This window comes from Larus michahellis, chromosome 1 (genome assembly GCF_964199755.1).
Source record: "Larus michahellis chromosome 1, bLarMic1.1, whole genome shotgun sequence".
Classification (NCBI taxonomy): domain Eukaryota; kingdom Metazoa; phylum Chordata; class Aves; order Charadriiformes; family Laridae; genus Larus; species Larus michahellis.
Genome location: NC_133896.1, coordinates 15,197,560 through 15,215,939, shown reverse-complemented (window position 1 = coordinate 15,215,939; position 18,380 = coordinate 15,197,560). Strand labels below are relative to the sequence as shown.

The window sequence follows — 18,380 nt, the reverse complement described above, 5'->3', positions numbered from 1 at the left end:
CCACAAGAAAGCGTATGACCTTGGTGCAGCAAAATGTGAAAGAGTTAAGGACTGCTTCTGAACCCAACTACGTGCACATAAAGACACAGACAGGCTCTTTCCAAGGTTAGTATTAGCCTACGTGTTCCTGCACAACATACCTATACCCTAGAACATTTCCTACTAGCTAAGAGAAATCATTACTAGATTATATCACTCAAAGGCCTTATTTGGCCATCAGATTTCAAAGAGGTGTTTGAATAGCAATGCCTACCTATGCAAGTGGAACTTAATTATTTCCTTTACTATTTCAAAACGATGCTTACAAACAATGGGAACGACTCATGAAAGCTTTCCCCAACTCATCAATGGGGCAGTGGTTATATTCAGGAAAATGCGTAATAGGTTACAGAACCTAAGGCACTATGCATCCAGTGTATTTGAACGTTCTTAATCACGCATTAAACAAACGCTATTTATAACTAAAACCCACAGACACTGTCTTCCTGAACTTACACTGCAGAGTCACTCTGAAATAAACAGGGCATTATCAAACAGTTCTAGATTTTCTTCCCTCTACTGTGCCCATACTAAGGGACACAAATTTTCAGAGTATATCTTTATTCATATTCATCTAAGTTTGTATCTTTTCCACATCATTTTTAAGTAACTGCAACATTCATGAAATTAACAACACATATGTAGTAATAAAAATACAGAGGAAACCCTGCCCACACACACACTGTTCATTGTAAATACATAGCTTAAGGAGCCCTGTTATTAAAGAAAGTAAATGATATAAAAACAAGTGTGTTTTTTGCAACATAACTTTGCAACATAACTTAGTAAGTATTAGATGTATTTTACAACACCATGCTTAGATACTTACCAATTTCCGTAATCAAAATCAAATGCTATGGTAATCTCTGCTCCCTTTGGAATGTTATGGATGGAGTAAATGTAAAGATGAATTGTTCCATCTTCAATTATATGCCTCACCTATATTCAAGAGAACATTATTGTATTATCATGAATTAAGCTGGGCTTTTTTGGTTTTGTTTGTTTGTTTGTTTGGGGTTTTTGTTATTCTTATGGGGTTTTTTCCCCCCCCCGAAAGTACCTGTATAGAAATTGTAGGGATTACTCAAATTTTAAGTCAGGAAACTCAAGGAAAAGGGGACTTCTAAGTAAATAAAACCTAATTTATGTATATGCTCACCTCTGCATTTGGCGTACATGAACGCCTGATGAATCGAGCTTCGTTTCCAAAAGTCCTTGCATCAACACACATTTCTAGTCCATGGAATTTGGAATAAAACAAGACAAATGGGTATGGCCTGAAAAAGATACAAGAAAAACAGAGTTTTATTACGTATAAAGATGCCAAATGTCACCGATTTCTCACATTAACTTTGTAACATGATGTTTGGCATGATACACTAAATTTGTGTGTTAATCTCAGAATGACAAATTTCTATTTAAGCTTTGTGATTTTAACTAGTACATTCTCCACATGTGTTCTCAGAATACCAAAAGTTTGATTACAGCCCTGAATGTAATTCTTCTGCATAGGATCTGAAGGGAGGAACAGCAACAGGGCAAGCACTAGACATGGAAGACATAAGGTTAAGATTCTTCATCTTTCTTAAACCTTTCTTATGGCAGGTCCTAAAATGAAACTCAGGTGGAAATCTGTTGCCTCGTAGAATCATCTGAAAAAACAGAATAAAAATAACACCCCCACACCCCTGCCTAACACCTGCGGTTATCACTAGCACCCAACCTTCCTGAAGAAAGGGGGCACCTGCTTTGCCAAGACACGCTTTAAGTTCTGCTATAGCAAGTGCCAGGGAACCCTTCCATCTTTACTGAGCAAAAGCTCTGTGTTCTCTTCTACAACAGGCCTCCTGCAATGTCCCAAGTAGTTGTGTGTGCGCAGTGAATGGTAGAATTGAAAATGGCCTACAGGAAGAAGGAAGCAATCATACATCACTCAGTAACTTAACCAACTTAACCAACTCTGGCAGTAAAAGGGCCCAAAGTTGATCTGTGCCGGATTCTGTTCTTGGACTGATGGACTTAAAATCTATTTCTCTCACAATAGAGAGTATCTTTGCTGTTACCTTCTGAATTATTTTAGGATGGCAGAACTTGCCAACCTCTGGTTTAAGGTGCACAACTACCTAACTGAGAATGCGGAATCCTGTAATCAGGGAAGAACAAAGAAAGAGGGAACTAACTCCTGAACAGATCTGTAAGGACGTCCAGAAGAGAAGGGGGAGACCAGATTCCAGTTGCAATTATTTTTAATCAGACAACAGTAAAATGCAAGACCGTGCTGGTAACTAAGAGTCACTTGTACTTGAAGCAAGAGTTTGTCAAAACCATGTTTTAACAGTCAACCTTATTAGAACATTTGGAATAAACAAACCTTTTAAAGAAATATCCATTAGCTTCAAATTGTTCTCTCAGCATGAACTTTCCTCTGTATTCAATAATAAGTGCATCAGGAGGCAAGTCTTTGGCAGCTTTTAGAATCTTCTTGTTTTTTTGCACGTAACTCTATAAAGACATAAGTAAGTTTATGAAGTATTATTTTCTATCATTTTTCTATTATTATTAACAGCAGATTATACTTTCACAGCTACTGAACAATTCTATATTAACTAAAACACCCTGCTTTTTGCAATTAAACCTCCAGACTGATTTGATTAAACTGTTCTGTTTCCTTACCAACGCAGCTAGTTATGAATTTAGATCAAGGAATGTTTTAGCCCTAGTTCTCCAGCACATGGCTGAGACCCAACAAATTCATGTTCTCACAATTCAAGTACTATATGCCTCTCCACTTAACTCTCACCACCACTAAGACGAATTGCGGCATTGTTTTGCATAACACTTTCAAAAGGCTTAAATTCCTTCAAACAAAACAAAACATGCAAACATAAAAGAACATTCATGATCCATTCAAGGTAACAGAACAGAAAGATAACAAAATAATAAGAAATCTGGAAACTCACATGATTCTTTTTTTATTATTTCCGTATCTTTAGATGGAAGGATGGCCTTTAATTAAAAACCAATACATATCCTGACAATTAGTGAACTCACACTTCTCATAACTCTCATCACCAATCAAAAAGGAAGTAGCCTCTATGTAGGCAAAAGGCTCTGTAAGCAGAGATATACCTCTGAGGAGGGTGTCCCATATGCCATGATAGTCTTTGAGGAAAAGCAGCAAAGATGCTTCCATTAAACTGCTACAGTAACTACTCCTCAAGATTTCTGCTACAAAATGCTATGCTCTGTTACATGGCTCTGATTTTAAGCCGTCAAGTAACTGATGTTAAGGACAGAAAAACACACTGCACAATTTCTTCATAAACCAGAAATTACAAGAGTAAAAAATAAAAAATAAAAAAAATCTGTATCAGAATATCACCTGCCATCAGAACATCCTTCATGAACTACAATGAAATTCTGTTCTATTGGAATACCTAAACATCTAGAACAGACTTACTGTATCTTAAGAAAAATGTGGACAATTAACATGTTGATACACATATCAGAAAAAAAAAAAGATTCCAACTTTAATGTTTATGGTTGGCCTCAATTATCTTAAAGGTCTTTTCCAATCTATACAATTCTATGATTCTATGACCTACTCTAACCACTTCTGATATTCCTCACAGAGCAGAGAAACAGCAGCAGCAAAGTTTACTGCATTACGCTCACCACAAAAGACAGTCTAAGGACAATCCGATGTTCAGGTTCAGGTCAGCACCTTAGTTATTTTTATGAGAACTGATATGCAAGTGTAAACATAATCAGGGGTGATATAGGATGTATGAAAATCAATTATGAATTCTGAAAAAGCTGTTCAAACTCTGATGCTTAGATATGGTGAGACAAGATACAGAAAACGAATGTGAAGTCCCCTTTTTTCTTTTTTTTATTTGTTTGTTTTAAGGCATCTAAATGGATATCTTTGTCATAGCACAAAACCAGCAAGCATGCAGTAAACACAACATGACATAGCTCGTTACCTCTACCGGAGGCTTGAAAATCAGATTGCTGGTGTTGACTTCTTTTTTGTCATTTCCATTGCCTAATCTCAGAGCTATTTTTTGTGCCTCTCTCTGGACACCCTCGCTGTACTGGTTATTATTTGCTTCTTCATAACGATCCATCCATGCCTTGATTTTAGTTTCCCATCCAAAGTTTGAACTGTCAGTAGGATCAATCTCTGGAGCTGAGCCCTAAAAATTGAAGTAAGTGATGAGATATTACAAGGTAAGGAAAAGATATTACAATAAAAAAGTAAGTCTACAAGACACAAAATGAAGGGCAAAGGTATGCCACTGATTTAGGGGTTGGTTGTTTGTTTTTTTTAGGAAGTCCGGTATAAAATTTTGCATTACTTAAAAGCACCGAGTTGAATACAGTAGCATTACATTTGTCCTTGTATGAATTTTATTATTTCATAAATATTGCCCAAGTTCAGCAATACATTCCCCCTTCAATAAGGATTCTAGCTTTTAGTGGGATGAGAATGGAGACTGACATCATTTTCTCCCACAACTGCACTGCATCAAGAATCTGTGAGTGCAGGAGTTGGCGGGTCAGATATCCCTTCCTACTCAACTTTTGTGGACATATGCAAATATAAAGAACTCCAGCTTCCATCCTACAATACACAGTTTTTATTTTCCCCTTTCAACTTCAAGGGTCACGCTGTATCTTTTTTCCACTTCACATCTTACTAAACTTTACTAATTCTATACCTACAACATTAAGGTTGTGACTCTACTGTTACAGGCTTTGCACAGATCATTTCTCTCCCCTTATCCATTCCTCACTAGACAATTTTCTTCTGCAATGCTTCAGATCCTTTCACTTTTAAAGAAAGTGCCATTGTACCTCCAGACCTCACAAGCAGCAGCCAGGCTGCAGCCAACCAATGCTCCTTATGGACAGCAGCAGCCAACCAACGCTCCCTTTTCTATCCACCTGAGCAGAGACACTATTAAACATTAATAAAACAGCAAGTAGTTCAGCAATTCAATTTACCTCTTATGGATTACATTTCTTTTGTGCATCAAGAGAACCATACACACAAACAGTATTAAAAAAGGTGTGATACTAAGAAAACCACAAAAAACCACAATGGAACCTTACAAAACACCATATTCAAAAAGCACAAAGTAAGAGATTTTTCTTCCCCAATTGTGTCTTTGCTATTGGCAAGTCAAATCTTATGTATCTGAAGTGCAAATTGTGTCCCACTTGCTTTTATATATTCCAAGGATGAATGAACTATTGGAAATACCTAGTTTTCACACCATGTGTATTTTTATCTCACAGAAAATTTAAAGATTGCTGTGACACTTAGATCTTACAAAGCAGACATCCCAACACAATTCCTTAAAACTACGCCAGCACTACTGAGTAGAGTCCCACCAGATGAGTACACGTGGGTACAACAGAGCAGAACCGCTAATTTAGCTTCCAAATGCAATATAGTAATTTCATTCTTTTGCTGCTTAAATCTATGAAAAGCTGGAGCTACTAAGTTCAAATGAGGTCTGCGCCAAATTTTACTCCCTTGCATAGCACAAACAAGCCCTAATTCCTCCACTGGTTCTTGAAAACCAAGTATTCTCAGAATAAAAATTTACACTATACTATTTCAGTTAACTTTGCAGGACAAAAAGATTAGTACTCATGCCTTAAATTAAAATTATTATGACACGTATGTAGTACATTAGTTATCAAGAGTATTTTAGTGCTTAACATATAGCCCCAATTGCACTCTAGATGCTTCGTATTAAATTAAGTAACATACAATTATGGTTTAAAACAAAAACCAAACAAAATCTCATTACCTTTACTCGCGAAGATTTCCTGGATCCTTCTCGGAAAGCCTGAAACAATACATATTTATATTCTTCAGAGGAAATACAAAATCTCTTAAGGAACTCAAAATTTATTAACAAATTAACAGCTTCTCAATGTGGACCACCCTCAATAAAACATGTAAGATGATGACAACAGAACAAACTATGTTGAAATCCCAAGACGGTAATATGTTACATCTCAAAATACATTTTAAAAAACAATTCAGCATTCCAAGCTAAGTGCATACTACGTGTTAGAGCAACTAGTCCAAGTACCCTTACCTTTCTCCCATATGACAACATGACTCTCTAGAATTTCAGAATTCAAGGCAAAGTAACTGAAAAGTTACTTACAGAACACTCCATACTTATCAAGTAAATCTGTAAATTGCCCACATCCTTCTCCACATTATTTATGGAAAGAGGTGAGGGGGAAGCAAGTGTCACAAATGTCTCACAATGTTAACTTTTGAAAGTAGTTTGTCGTTCTACAACATCATCTCGTTCTTTCCATCATCTCACACAATGTTGTGAGATAACAGAACAATATGCAGTAGTAAGTTTATATTCAGAACCGTTCATTGAAAAGGAAACATTTTACTCAAGATTTCCAAAAAGATACTGGTTACTAATTCTGACTTCTAGTTTGAAAGGACAAAACTCTCATCCAAGCCAGTGAAACTGAACTGCACAAAGGAACTTGTCAGTTTAGGAAATTCCATGTACTTTACTTCTTCACATATATTATATTTGTCTTCACATACATTGTATTGTTCACACCTGTAGCTAAACAGTATAATGTCAGTATCCTGTTTACCAAAGTAGTTTAGTTGTTAACTTTCTGACGGCACACTTCCACACAATTTCAACTCAAATAAATGCACATGAAGTCACATCAGGACAACTGACAGCAAACATTTCTGATCTTAAAACAATCCACAAAAAAGAGTTTCAGACACAGAATTCTTCTTTGGGTATCTAAAGCCTGTTCTGCCCCACCTCTAACCACATCAAGTGGTCCAGTAAATTCAATTCCTCCTTCCAAATTCCGCCTTGATTATGAAATGGAACTTCCGTGGCTAGTACATATTAACTTGAATTGGGGAGGCGGGGGGCAGGACAGTAAGAGGCAGGGAAGATTGTACCATTTACTGCAGAATATTACATTTCAATCTAAACTCAGGTAGTAAAATATTATTACTAACAACAGTCTAATTTTTAAAACAGTGTCCCTTGGTAAGAGATGTTACATAGTTATAATTTATAACACAGAGGTAATAAAAAGAGAAATTACATTCACTTACTTTTTTACATTTTGCTATGTTCTGTTCTTTTTCTCCACTTTTTTTCCTTTTCTTATCATTGACTTTTGTAACTCTTGTAGCAGTTAAAGTAATTGTAGTTGGTGTGTGTTGAAAAGCAGTGTACAGTTCCACAGGAACCTCATCACCACTCTCTGTTGCGCTGGTATCCCCATCTTTAAAACAAAGAACATTATGTAAACGGTGAAATACTGCAGAAAGAATACTCACTAGTTACCCTACACTTGCTTTTAGAAAACAAAAATGCATACTGACAAATGCTTCAGGCACTCAGATGCAAAATTCACCAACAGTTGCAACAGCATGAAAACGAATGACCAATGAGAAGCTGGTAATTAACAGATGTTTGTAATGCCAGGTAAGAAAAAGATACCAGATTAATTCTGTTTTCTGAACGGAATTATATAAACATATTCAATTATAAGCAAAATTAGAATCAGAACAAAATTGGTGAAAAATTATTTGTTAACTCATTCACTTATATATAGCTTTTACTTGTAATATGGCTTTAGGATTTTCTCAGATGACTGTACGTAGAGGGGATTAAAATTAATGAATGCCCAGACTTTCTTGTGAAGCCCTATTAATCAGTCACGTGTAAACTGTAATTAACTACTTCAGCTATGATTTGGAGTGTCAAGTGCCTTTTTCAGGGTAAATATGTCAATTTAGCCAAAAGCCTTCTCTCCTCAAAATCCCCTAACAGTAACATTCTACTACTCAGGGAAGAGAAAAGGGAAGTCTATTTTACTTGTTAAAACAAGATCATACACAAACTGACAGATACTTTTTCTTTGTGCTGTGCACCCACAGACCTAAAAGCAAAGCCTGAAATTTAGCATACATCAGCATTTATGTCAGACAAATACATTTCCTGACCTGAAACAGGATTACCCTAGTTCTGTCAAGATGAAAGGCTGTGAAGTATGTGAAGGATTGGAAGCGAGATTGTGCACAGAGATAGACCGGTGTTCACATGGGCTCAGTATGGACTTCTTGTATTTTATCAGCTTTTACAAATATTCTGCCTTCAGTGAATCTACTTCACACTAAGCAAGACTTTTTCTGAAACTGTATAGAAGCAGGCTTTACAAATACTTAATGTGAGAGCAGAGAAAACACTCATTCTGAGCTCAGAAGGATGTTGCCTTAATCAGTGTGCTCAACAGTCCTAATTCTTGAAACCTTCTTTACTAAATAAAGAACTCCAGCTACTGGTAACTCTGGATTTTTCTTGCTCACAACATTCCTTAACAGGATTCTTCTGTGCATAGTAAGCAATCCAATTTTACCATCTTGGTCGTTCTTCTGAACAATTTATTAGGAGCTGATGAAGTTTTCTCAATTTTTTCACATCTCTGCTGGGACTATTTTCTGAACTAGCATGAAAAAAACCACATAGAAGAAATGTCTGATCAAAGAATGAATAGTAGAATAACCAATGATTGAGAAATGAAAACCCAAGGGCCTCTTGAAATGGTCAATGTTTGTCATCCATGGACTAGTGCCTACAGAATCATTATGTCACAGGCAGACACCTCCCCCCAACCCCAGCCCCAACACCCCAGAAAAACCCCACCAACACTGTCTTCCTTAGGGAAGCAACATTTCACTATTGTTGTCTACACTGTTCCCTAACTTACTGTAAAGAGTAATTACCTCAACCGAACACATAATTACAGAGAGTTGTTTTGAGACACTCCTTCCTAACCTACATAACCTGCTTTCACTTTGAAGAGCCTAGTAAAGCACACTAAGGGAAGATTTTGTATCTTGGAAGGCAAGATACAAACTCTCCAAATTTCACAAGAAGTTATGGGCCCAGAGTTATTTCCCCATAAGCAGCAAGTGATTTCATCAGCACTAATTTCAGGACCAGACAGCTTGAAGCAACATCCTTGATCAAGTTACACATCTAGATACTATATCCTAAAAAAACAAACATAAAAAACCCAACATCCCCTCCCTGCAAAATCCAACAAAAAAACCAAACCCATGATGTCCAGGACAGAACTGACTAGGGGCTTAAAGGTGCTCACTCCACTGAACCACAGTAAGCAATCCAATGCATAGTAAGGCACATCAGAATTACACTTTTATACCAGAACAACAAAACCAACACCACCACATACAACCACAGGCCCAGGACAATGGATTTAAAATGTTGCCGGGGAAAAAAGGTGAGGCAGTTACGCATAAAAGTTTGAGACTGTCACCAGATTTCATATCATGTGAAATGTTCAGTTAAAAGCTCATTTTTTGAGGCAAACCAACTGATCTACTAGTTGCTCCCCACTGTTTAGCTTCAGATGCAACATGGCTAAACCAGCAACGTTTTAGAAATCTTTACAATAAAAATCATTATACTGTAAAGTATTCTCGTATCTAAATGAAAAGAACTCATCAAAGAACAACCAAATAATGCAATCTTACCTTTAATAAAACACCTTTAACTTAGTAATAACTAAGTTACAAGTAACATTCCACTGCTTTTGAATAGTTAAAACATTTAAAAGAAACATTCAAATTGATGCCACTTTTGCTTTTCCTTCTTGGAATCACCTATGAAAATTAGCCATTTTTATGAATGTCTGATGGTAGACAGTTCATACCTAGAATTACTTTACGTCTGATTGAACCATGTAATATCAGTCAACATACAAAAAGCACATTTAGCCAAGCAAATGTACTGACTAAATGAAAATTAACTAGAGATGCAAGCATACATTCAAGTTATGTATTATAAGTCACTGTAACTAATTCTGCACTTCAACTGAGACTAAACAGGATTAGAATTTGTCTTTGTTTTTACTCTGTTTTGGTACTTAAGATTTACCATTTAGTGTTTCTTTTCCTATTGAATACATAGAGCAGATTTAAAAGACCATCAGAATTAAGAACTGAACATGAACATCAAAGGTAAAAATCTCTTCAGCTCCTTCTGCAATTTTGATTCTCCCTCTTCCCTGAAGTTTATGGTAAATGATCAGATAGTGTGCCTACAAATCCTCAGAGATGACTTAAATAATGGACCATCAACTTCTCCTGTCTTGTATGTAAATTCAATTTCATCCTTACAATATCATCATACCACTTATTGAGCTCATTAACTCCAAATTAATTATAATACGTAACTTGTTCTATTATTTTAATAGAATACTCAAAAAATAATTTTAAACTCTAAATAAAGTTTGTACTATCTAGTTGGTCAACCAAAACATACAGTTTCATTTTGTTAAAATGAAGACAGACAAAAAAATTATTGTAGTGTTCTAAATAAGTCATTAATGACTTAAGGCAGCTTTGCACTGGACAGCAGAAAGTACAACTGCACCAAGAAGCACTACTAAATCTCACACGCTTCTAAGCCACATCACACACTTCAGAATTTTCTGAAGGCATCTGAAGTAGGCAGAAGGACCTTATCTGCGTGGTGTTTTTTTAAAGAAATCCTAAGACACACACACACACTTGCATGTACCCCAGTACTTGAGACATGATTTGGAAGTAAAACATGTTAAGTTTAGGAGGATGACTTCCTCCCAAATTACGACTTTTGTAATACTTGAAAGTATCACTTGTCAATCAAGAAACCCATGACACATTTTGGTAACAGCTGGACAGAACTCCTGACAAGTTAGGCTGGCTGAGTTGTGAAATTCTTTAAGCAGTATGAGAGCTAATTTCATAGAGACTGAAATAGGTACTTGCACTACAAGCCTCATCTAGTTATCAAAGGCCAAAAAAAATGCCAAAACACGATATAATTGTATTACCTAAGCTTAGCAACTTTTCTCATTGCCAAAACAACCACCAAAACACACCAATACACACACAGAAATCTGCAATCAACAAATGAGAATTAGGATTCCCTCTCAAAACTATGCTAGACTATTTTAGATCTCAATTATGTAATTCTTAGACAGGAACATCACCCGAAATGGAAGAGTTTTAAAATATTAGTATGAGGATATGTGCAGCCTATACTACAAAGGAAAAAAAATGACAGAGCTGTGAAATAATTTTTTTCCAAAAAGGGACTTAGTAAAGACGAAACCTGAACCTTTTCCGTCTTATCTTCAGTAACTTACTCAAAGTAGTTGTTATTATAAAAGCTACATTCATTATTATGAAACTTTAACAATGTTCAAACAGATTGAATTATTCCACAATCATAAGAAAAAAGGCAGTGGTGACAAACTTTAATAAAACACATGGAACTGTAACAATTCCAATATAATGTTATCTTAGTAATGATACAGTCAAGTAAAAGGCATTGATTTACTGAACCTTATATGCTGAAGGCTATCAAAATTGCAGGAACTGTGTTATACACTCTTGAGTCTCTACAGTTGATATATACTTTATTTTATAACGTTGACTAAGGAAAAGATCTTTAAACTTTACTTACCTGACATATTTTCCCTTTTCCTTCGTTGCAACAGCACTGCCCTTTCTTTATCTAAATTCCTGAAATCAAAAAATAAATTTTATTCCATTCTTCATACTTATGCATCAATACAAGCATTAAATACAAAATTAATACAGGTATTGAAACAGACCTTTTCATAGTTACCATTTTCCCTTGACTATTACAGAATAAACAGTAGACTAGCTGAATGATTAGATACCTAGAAAAAACATCAGTTGTGCACTGTCCAATTCCATTTTAATGCAAAGCACGTATCAAAATCACTTGAAAACATAATGAAACTTGATAGCTCAGAAGAAAGACTGACAGTTCATGGATTACAGATAAGCAGGCTTTAAACCACTTTCCTGCAGATTCTTGAAAACAATCGTCACAATACTCAACAAATATTCTATGACCACAAGGTCCAAACTATTTCTCAGAAATGAAAGAATCATTTATTGGTAATTAAAGTGTTCTGAACATGCATGTCTCTTATTCACTGTTTCATTAGCAATCTTCAATGTAAGTAACAGGTAGCATTTTATACTCTACATCACAGGACAACTATGATGACAGTCAGATACAATCTACCTACCACACAGTCGGAACAAAACACCTTCCTTGTCACATCATATGACTTCGAGTAGGGGGAGGATGGGGGGACTATACTTATTCCAGAGCAAGAAGTCCTCTCAGTGAGCACTGCAGCATATTGCAATGAGGCCATAAAACTAAAAGACACTGAGAAATACTGGTGGGACAGCTGTCCTGAAAACACTGCTGCTAAGGGTTCTCAACGTGTGACAGCCATGAAACAAAATATGGAATGGATTGTCTATGTATCAGTCAGCCTGATATGGGATATAGGAATCACTGCTCTTTCAATAAGCATTTCAAGGCTTTATCCCTGCCGTCTAGTGAGGTAAAACAATGACTACTGTGAACAAGGGAACGGAGACTGGTAAGATCATCTGCATCAGACATGTAGCTCTTTTAACTAGAATTGTCAGGATTATGCTACACGGTCTGTGTTTTGTCTGTTGGTTGTTCCAGTACCTCCTCTTCTCTACTCATTCTAGTTATTTAGAGTTCAAAATCAACCAAACTACTCACCTTGGTTGACAACGTTCACACAGATATATGTCAGGAATATGCTGCCTGTCAATCCCCATGCAGTCAATGTGCTGCCAGACACTAAAAAAAAAAAAAAAAACCACATTTTTATTTTAAGTACAATTTTTCTAATTGTTTGCATAATATACACACATACACACAGAGACAGAGAGCGAGCCATTCTTTTTTTCATCACAATCTTTACTCAGATTGAATACTGCCTAAAACTAGATCTCAATCACTGTCTTCACCACCACTCTGCTAGCTGATTTTCTATTCCACTGATCACTGTAATTCCAATCTTGTGGCTGTCTCCAGGTGTCTCTCTGCTTCTTTAGACTCATTTTCCCTCTTGGAAATTTTTCTCTAACACTGGAAATAAAAAATGGTAAATTATCACAATAGAGAACAAGATAAAGACAAATACCCTCAGCAACAAGACTTATGCTTTATGTAGTAACAGGAGATTTGTTTTTAAACAAAAGGATTCCACTTCCTTTTATAAGTATACATATAAAAATATTATTTTTATTTTTCTATATAAATATATATACACAGATATATGTTTTTATTTACTTATATATTTTAATAGAACATGTATGTTTTTATACACACACCAGACATGACTGTTGTGCAGCACAGGAAGAGCTTCAACTGCTTCCGACAGTCAGGAATGAGAGGCTGCTTGCTAGACTGAAGGCTAACCTAGGACAGTAGTTTATGCTCATCCCCACATTGCTAGAAGGAACTGGGACACAGAAATCATTGTTATCCTCCCACTTGTGAATTTATCACAACTCTCTCCAACTCCTCACAGAGAATATCTTCTTCAAAAGAAGCACTCTATTGAACTGGTGGCAGCCTACAGCTCCACTGCTGAAAGAACATCTAAATAAGTTTCAAAATAAGGGAAAATTTTATCAGAATGAAGGACCATCAAAAATGAATAACAGGCTTGTTATGTAAGTGGACAGAAGAACGGAGCTCAAATTAATGTTTTAATTAGCCATAACAATCATTTTAGAAATAAACAGTGACCTGATAAATTCAGCAGTGTTCATTAAACATATTGAATGTAAAAATACAGGCTAATACTGAGTAAGTCCAGAAACATAAGATTTGTTTTCCCCTGTTAAATACATCCGCTCTAAAAATTTCTAAGCTCATTTTTCAAAGTCCAAGTATTTAATAGCACCTACTTATTTTACTACAATCAAGTAGCGGCTGAACACAGACAACCAAACATTTAACTTCAGCTTCTCCAGTAAGAATCTAGGTTAGTCTTCTCATAGTTACTAAAATTATTAAAACTGTCCTTTGAAAATTAAGAGTTCTTATCAGAAAGATCATGCACAGAGAAACTAATATTTGAGAAATTTTTTTCAGATTATTTTGCATCCTGCAAGTTACTTGATTTACATATACATAATTTACCGAGATGCTTTATTACTCAATACATGCAGACTAAGAACCAAACCATACTAACAAGTAACTTGGACAAAATACCAAAGAGATATCCTTTTTAAAGAGTGGAAAAAGATATACCCTCATGAAGCAACAATGAACAAGCAATGCCATGAACAAATTAATATGAGTAGTCAAGACAGACTGGAATAAAGCATAAAATACTCACTGGTCTTAACCAACTACCTTGCCTGTTAGAAAGCCATACAACCTTCAAACAATGTTTTGATGGAAGGAAATTTCCTATCACTCAACACAATTAAAACACCATTTAGTTACACTTATTTTCAGTGCAGCTTGAAGTTTTAAGTAATTTTTACCTTTCAAAATAATTTAATATTCATTACCTGCATTTGTCACAACAGATCATATATCCATCATCATGTGTAAAGCCACAAATGCATCTGGTAATATCAGTTCCATAGCTTCCATCCTCTGACGTACTGATGGTAGTAGCACTGGAGGTTTCATCAAAGTTGGGAGTGGTAAATATGCCTACTTCATTCTTGCTTATAAGCACTGATGGAGGAGGAGAAGCTGGAGGCGTTGGAGGAGGCCGAGCACCATAGTTATGGTCCTAGATTTTTGTGGAAAGGTAAGTTATAGCTCTTAAATGTTCATACGCTGATGGTTATTTAAGACAAAGTATAAGAATTCACTTTGTAGAGAACTTAAGAGAATTCTTAATTTTCAGCAGTAGTTTAAGATTTTGTCATTGCTCATTCTTGGGTTTTATCTTTTAAACTGTGTTCTACATTTAAATGCACTATGTTCTATATTCTGCTTCTAATCAACCATCTTCAGTCAAGTTACCCAACAAGAGATAAAAATGTAAGCATGAATCAGAGTTGTTTCAGTTAAGAACACCAGATTTGACATAATCTATTTTACACAGAATACTCAGCATGAAACTTACTGCATAGGGCAAACCAATGTAACTGTGTGAATGCGAACTGCTGGTATACAACTGGTGCGGATAACTGTTCGATTTTTCAACTACCACAGGGCTAGCTTCTACAGATTCTGGTCTGCAAGGCAAAAGACAGAAGAATGATAAATACAATTAATATGTAGTTTTTAATATTACAGGTACTTGTTGCACAACTTCTAATTAACTGCCTGCTGATCGTGTTTAAAGAAGCATACAAAGGGGGGAGGGGGACAGACTCAACCGCCTCCCCCCCAAATAGCCCACTCACCCCAAAAAAAGGGAAAAAAAAAGAAAAAAGGGAAAGCCACTCCTCTTTAATTTAAAATGAGGGTTCCAGAGTGGCAGAGAACTTATGCCTCTGCAGTTACAAATTTTTTCTCAGAAAAAAAGTGCATGCTGAATCATGTGACATAATCTGCAAAACTGCGACAGGAAAGTGTGTTACACACTTTGTCAGGGAGTCAACAGTCTGTGTGCTCAAGTCTACAGAGTTGTAACAGGAGCTGCAGAAAGGACATCAGCTTAATCATGACAGAAGACAGAAGCAGTAATCCAGAGAGCTGCAAACCGATAGAGCCCTGCATGGCCACCAATGCCGTTCGATTCTCCAACGACACCTAGTGGCAGCACTGGTGCACCGCCTGCAATCGCCCAGACCAACCTGTACCCAAGGCGGCAGAGTACCATTTCTACAAACAGAAATCGTTAAGTAGGGCAAATCTATCTAAAAAAAGCAACGTATCGATTTATATTCAAATAGAAATAAAAATTTGCGAGAGAAGGTTCTGTAGTGAAAGGCAGTCCCTTCTTTAGCATACAAACTACAGTTCATATGCACTAAACCACAACATGAAAGATGAGAAAGGCAACAGAATAATGAAATAAGATCTTTGAGCGTAAGAAATTACACCTTCATCACCTTTCCTGAGCGGTCACGTTAATGTGTGCATGCAAGCATATATATACTCTCATGACTGAGACGCTTTTAGTCAGTAACTTGTAGGTTTTTCATTGCACTATGATTCAATCACACTAGGACAAACTTCAAATGACCACAGAGTTACCTAATTGGTTTGGGGGGTTTTCTGTTTGTTTGGTTGGCTGTTTTTTTTTTTACATTGAAAGGCAGGACAAAATATCAGTATCTAAAACTGAAGCGGCTTTTGACTTGCATCACAAATCAAGCCTGGTTCACTTTCATAATTTTAGTTTTATTATGCTTGAAATCTATTTCCCATCACAAATATCTTAATTCCTTGAACTGATTTTTTTAAAATAAAGTTGGTATTTCTGAACCTTTAAGTTTAAACAGATATCAGTGTTTTTTCTTAGACATTAAGATATGAAATAGAGGCTTTTCTGTTATGCCATGAAGCGATACTAGTTTGATTTAAAAGGACACCAGCAACTTCTGTTTGTTAGTAACATTTTTTCTAAGAATATAATTATTCTTTAGCTTTCTGAAAACAACATACAGTATTTTCACATCTCCTTGAAAGTGTCCTACTAACATTTTTGATGGCCCATTTTTTCCTTAGTTTTTCCCCATGTGAGGTTGCCACACGATAAAGTTGTTTAAAAAGAAACACTAGTTAAAAAAACTAGTGGGTGAAGACTTTCCAGAGTCCAAAGAAAAAACGTCTTTTAAAAAACATTAATGTCTCTAACAGTCACCAGTTGCATTTAGAGAGCATGTGAGTGCACAAATCATGTGACACACTAACATTAGAAATACAAGTTCTGACTAGCATGAGACAAAAACCAACTCTGATGACGCTTGTCCTGCGTTACCTCATAAACCCCCCAAAATACTCATTACTCTCTTACTTCTCAACTTGAAAATAATTTCATTCAGAGTTTACTGGAATTACGTTCTAGAGGCAGCTCAGAATTTGCCAGGTTCAAACCCATGATTAAAAAACCAGACCAAAGTTGGAAAAGCTGTGCCTTTCAACACATTTGCCTTTACCTCTTCACTGACATAATGCATTTGTGCAGTAGTCATACAACATTAATGTCATCCAGTTAATCCTTCTCACAATCTAGCCAATCAAAATGGCAATAAATGAGGCGTTGATTATCCATCCATCCACCATGGCTAGGACAGAAATTAACTTATCTCTCTCCAATTCAAGAGGGTCCTGACCACTCTATTGCTTCTAATGCTATTCTTCAACATCTATTGAATGGGAAAAGCAGTAGCACCATTACTCGTACCACTATGCATTCAACGCTCAACCTAGGTCTTGTCTGCTTCAGTACATGGAAAATACTCAGTTTCCGTATCAGGAAGGCTCACTGATACAGGACAGGGAGGGGAATTCAGGTACAACCCATCCTGCAGCAACACCACAATTAATTTAGGAGAGTTTCCTTCATTAAAAAATAAGTATTATCATGACCTAAATGCCAGCTACTTCAATGTGGGAGCATTCAATGACAGATACCAGAATGGAAATGTCCTAAAAAGAGAGGTAATGCCTATTTCATCAACTGACTACAAAAATTAAAAAGGTATTCTAAATCTCTCGCAAAATACAAAACAAGACAATACACCCTACTCCCTAAATTCATTTCTACCTACTCTAACAGTTATAAAGAGAACCAAGTTTAATATTTAGAGGCGTAACAGCTGTGAAAAGCAGTAGGATTAAGCTGCCAAAACCAAAATACAGCAAATGCCTTTATCCACAAATATTTTAATACTCATAAAACAGATTCAGATTACAGAGCTAAAAAGGAAAAAAGTTCAACTTTACCTTAGCAAGGAAAGCCAGAAAAAGGGTGGGAGAAAATCAGGTGAGACACAAAGGCAATTATATCTTTGTATTAAAAATCTTTTTGACGTAAATACAAAATTAGAGCAGAATCAGCTTTCAGCAAAGCTTTTTTTAAATGCTTATGCACAGGAGCCACAGATACTACTTTAAATTTTAATAGAGCCTCACCAGAACTTTGAATGTAACAGTTACTGTTCTATTTATCCACTCAAACGCTAGATTGGCGTGGGGAACAGTGTGGAGAAGGCTCAAGAAATAAGGGAGAAGGTGGTGGAACATTCACTGAAGCTAGAAGTTAATCACCATAGGTTTGCTTTAGAGTCAACAGGAAAGTGATACTCATCCCATAAGTAGTACAAAATGAGTATCATTTCTCCACAGAACTACAGACAACTTTTTAACTTCGGCAGACAGCTCTGCCAATGCTTCAATATGCCCTTCCCCAAATTCTTTGTTACCCCTCCTCTGCCCACTATGTGC

At 36.1% G+C, this 18,380-nt stretch overlaps 1 protein-coding gene across 7 annotated transcripts in view; it reads right to left on the bottom strand.

Annotated features, from left to right (window-relative positions):
• Window positions 1-18,380, bottom strand: part of KMT2E (lysine methyltransferase 2E (inactive)) — a 62,413-nt gene that overhangs the window by 21,036 nt on the left and 22,997 nt on the right. For 3 of the 7 annotated variants that reach the window (XM_074575001.1, XM_074574912.1, XM_074575095.1), the window contains 10 exons: window positions 15,106-15,217; window positions 14,537-14,766; window positions 12,726-12,806; window positions 11,610-11,668; window positions 7,181-7,353; window positions 5,865-5,903; window positions 4,026-4,238; window positions 2,411-2,541; window positions 1,199-1,316; window positions 869-978 (listed from right to left, as the gene is read on the bottom strand). In XM_074575001.1, coding sequence (XP_074431102.1) covers window positions 869-978; window positions 1,199-1,316; window positions 2,411-2,541; window positions 4,026-4,238; window positions 5,865-5,903; window positions 7,181-7,353; window positions 11,610-11,668; window positions 12,726-12,806; window positions 14,537-14,766; window positions 15,106-15,217 — 1,266 coding nt within the window. Of the gene's footprint in view, window positions 1-868; window positions 979-1,198; window positions 1,317-2,410; window positions 2,542-4,025; window positions 4,239-4,899; window positions 4,990-5,864; window positions 5,904-7,180; window positions 7,354-11,609; window positions 11,669-12,725; window positions 13,098-13,342; window positions 13,614-14,536; window positions 14,767-15,105; window positions 15,218-18,380 lie in introns of those variants that run through there. The other 4 variants (XM_074575266.1, XM_074575367.1, XM_074575181.1 and 1 more) reach the window with 4 other exon arrangements.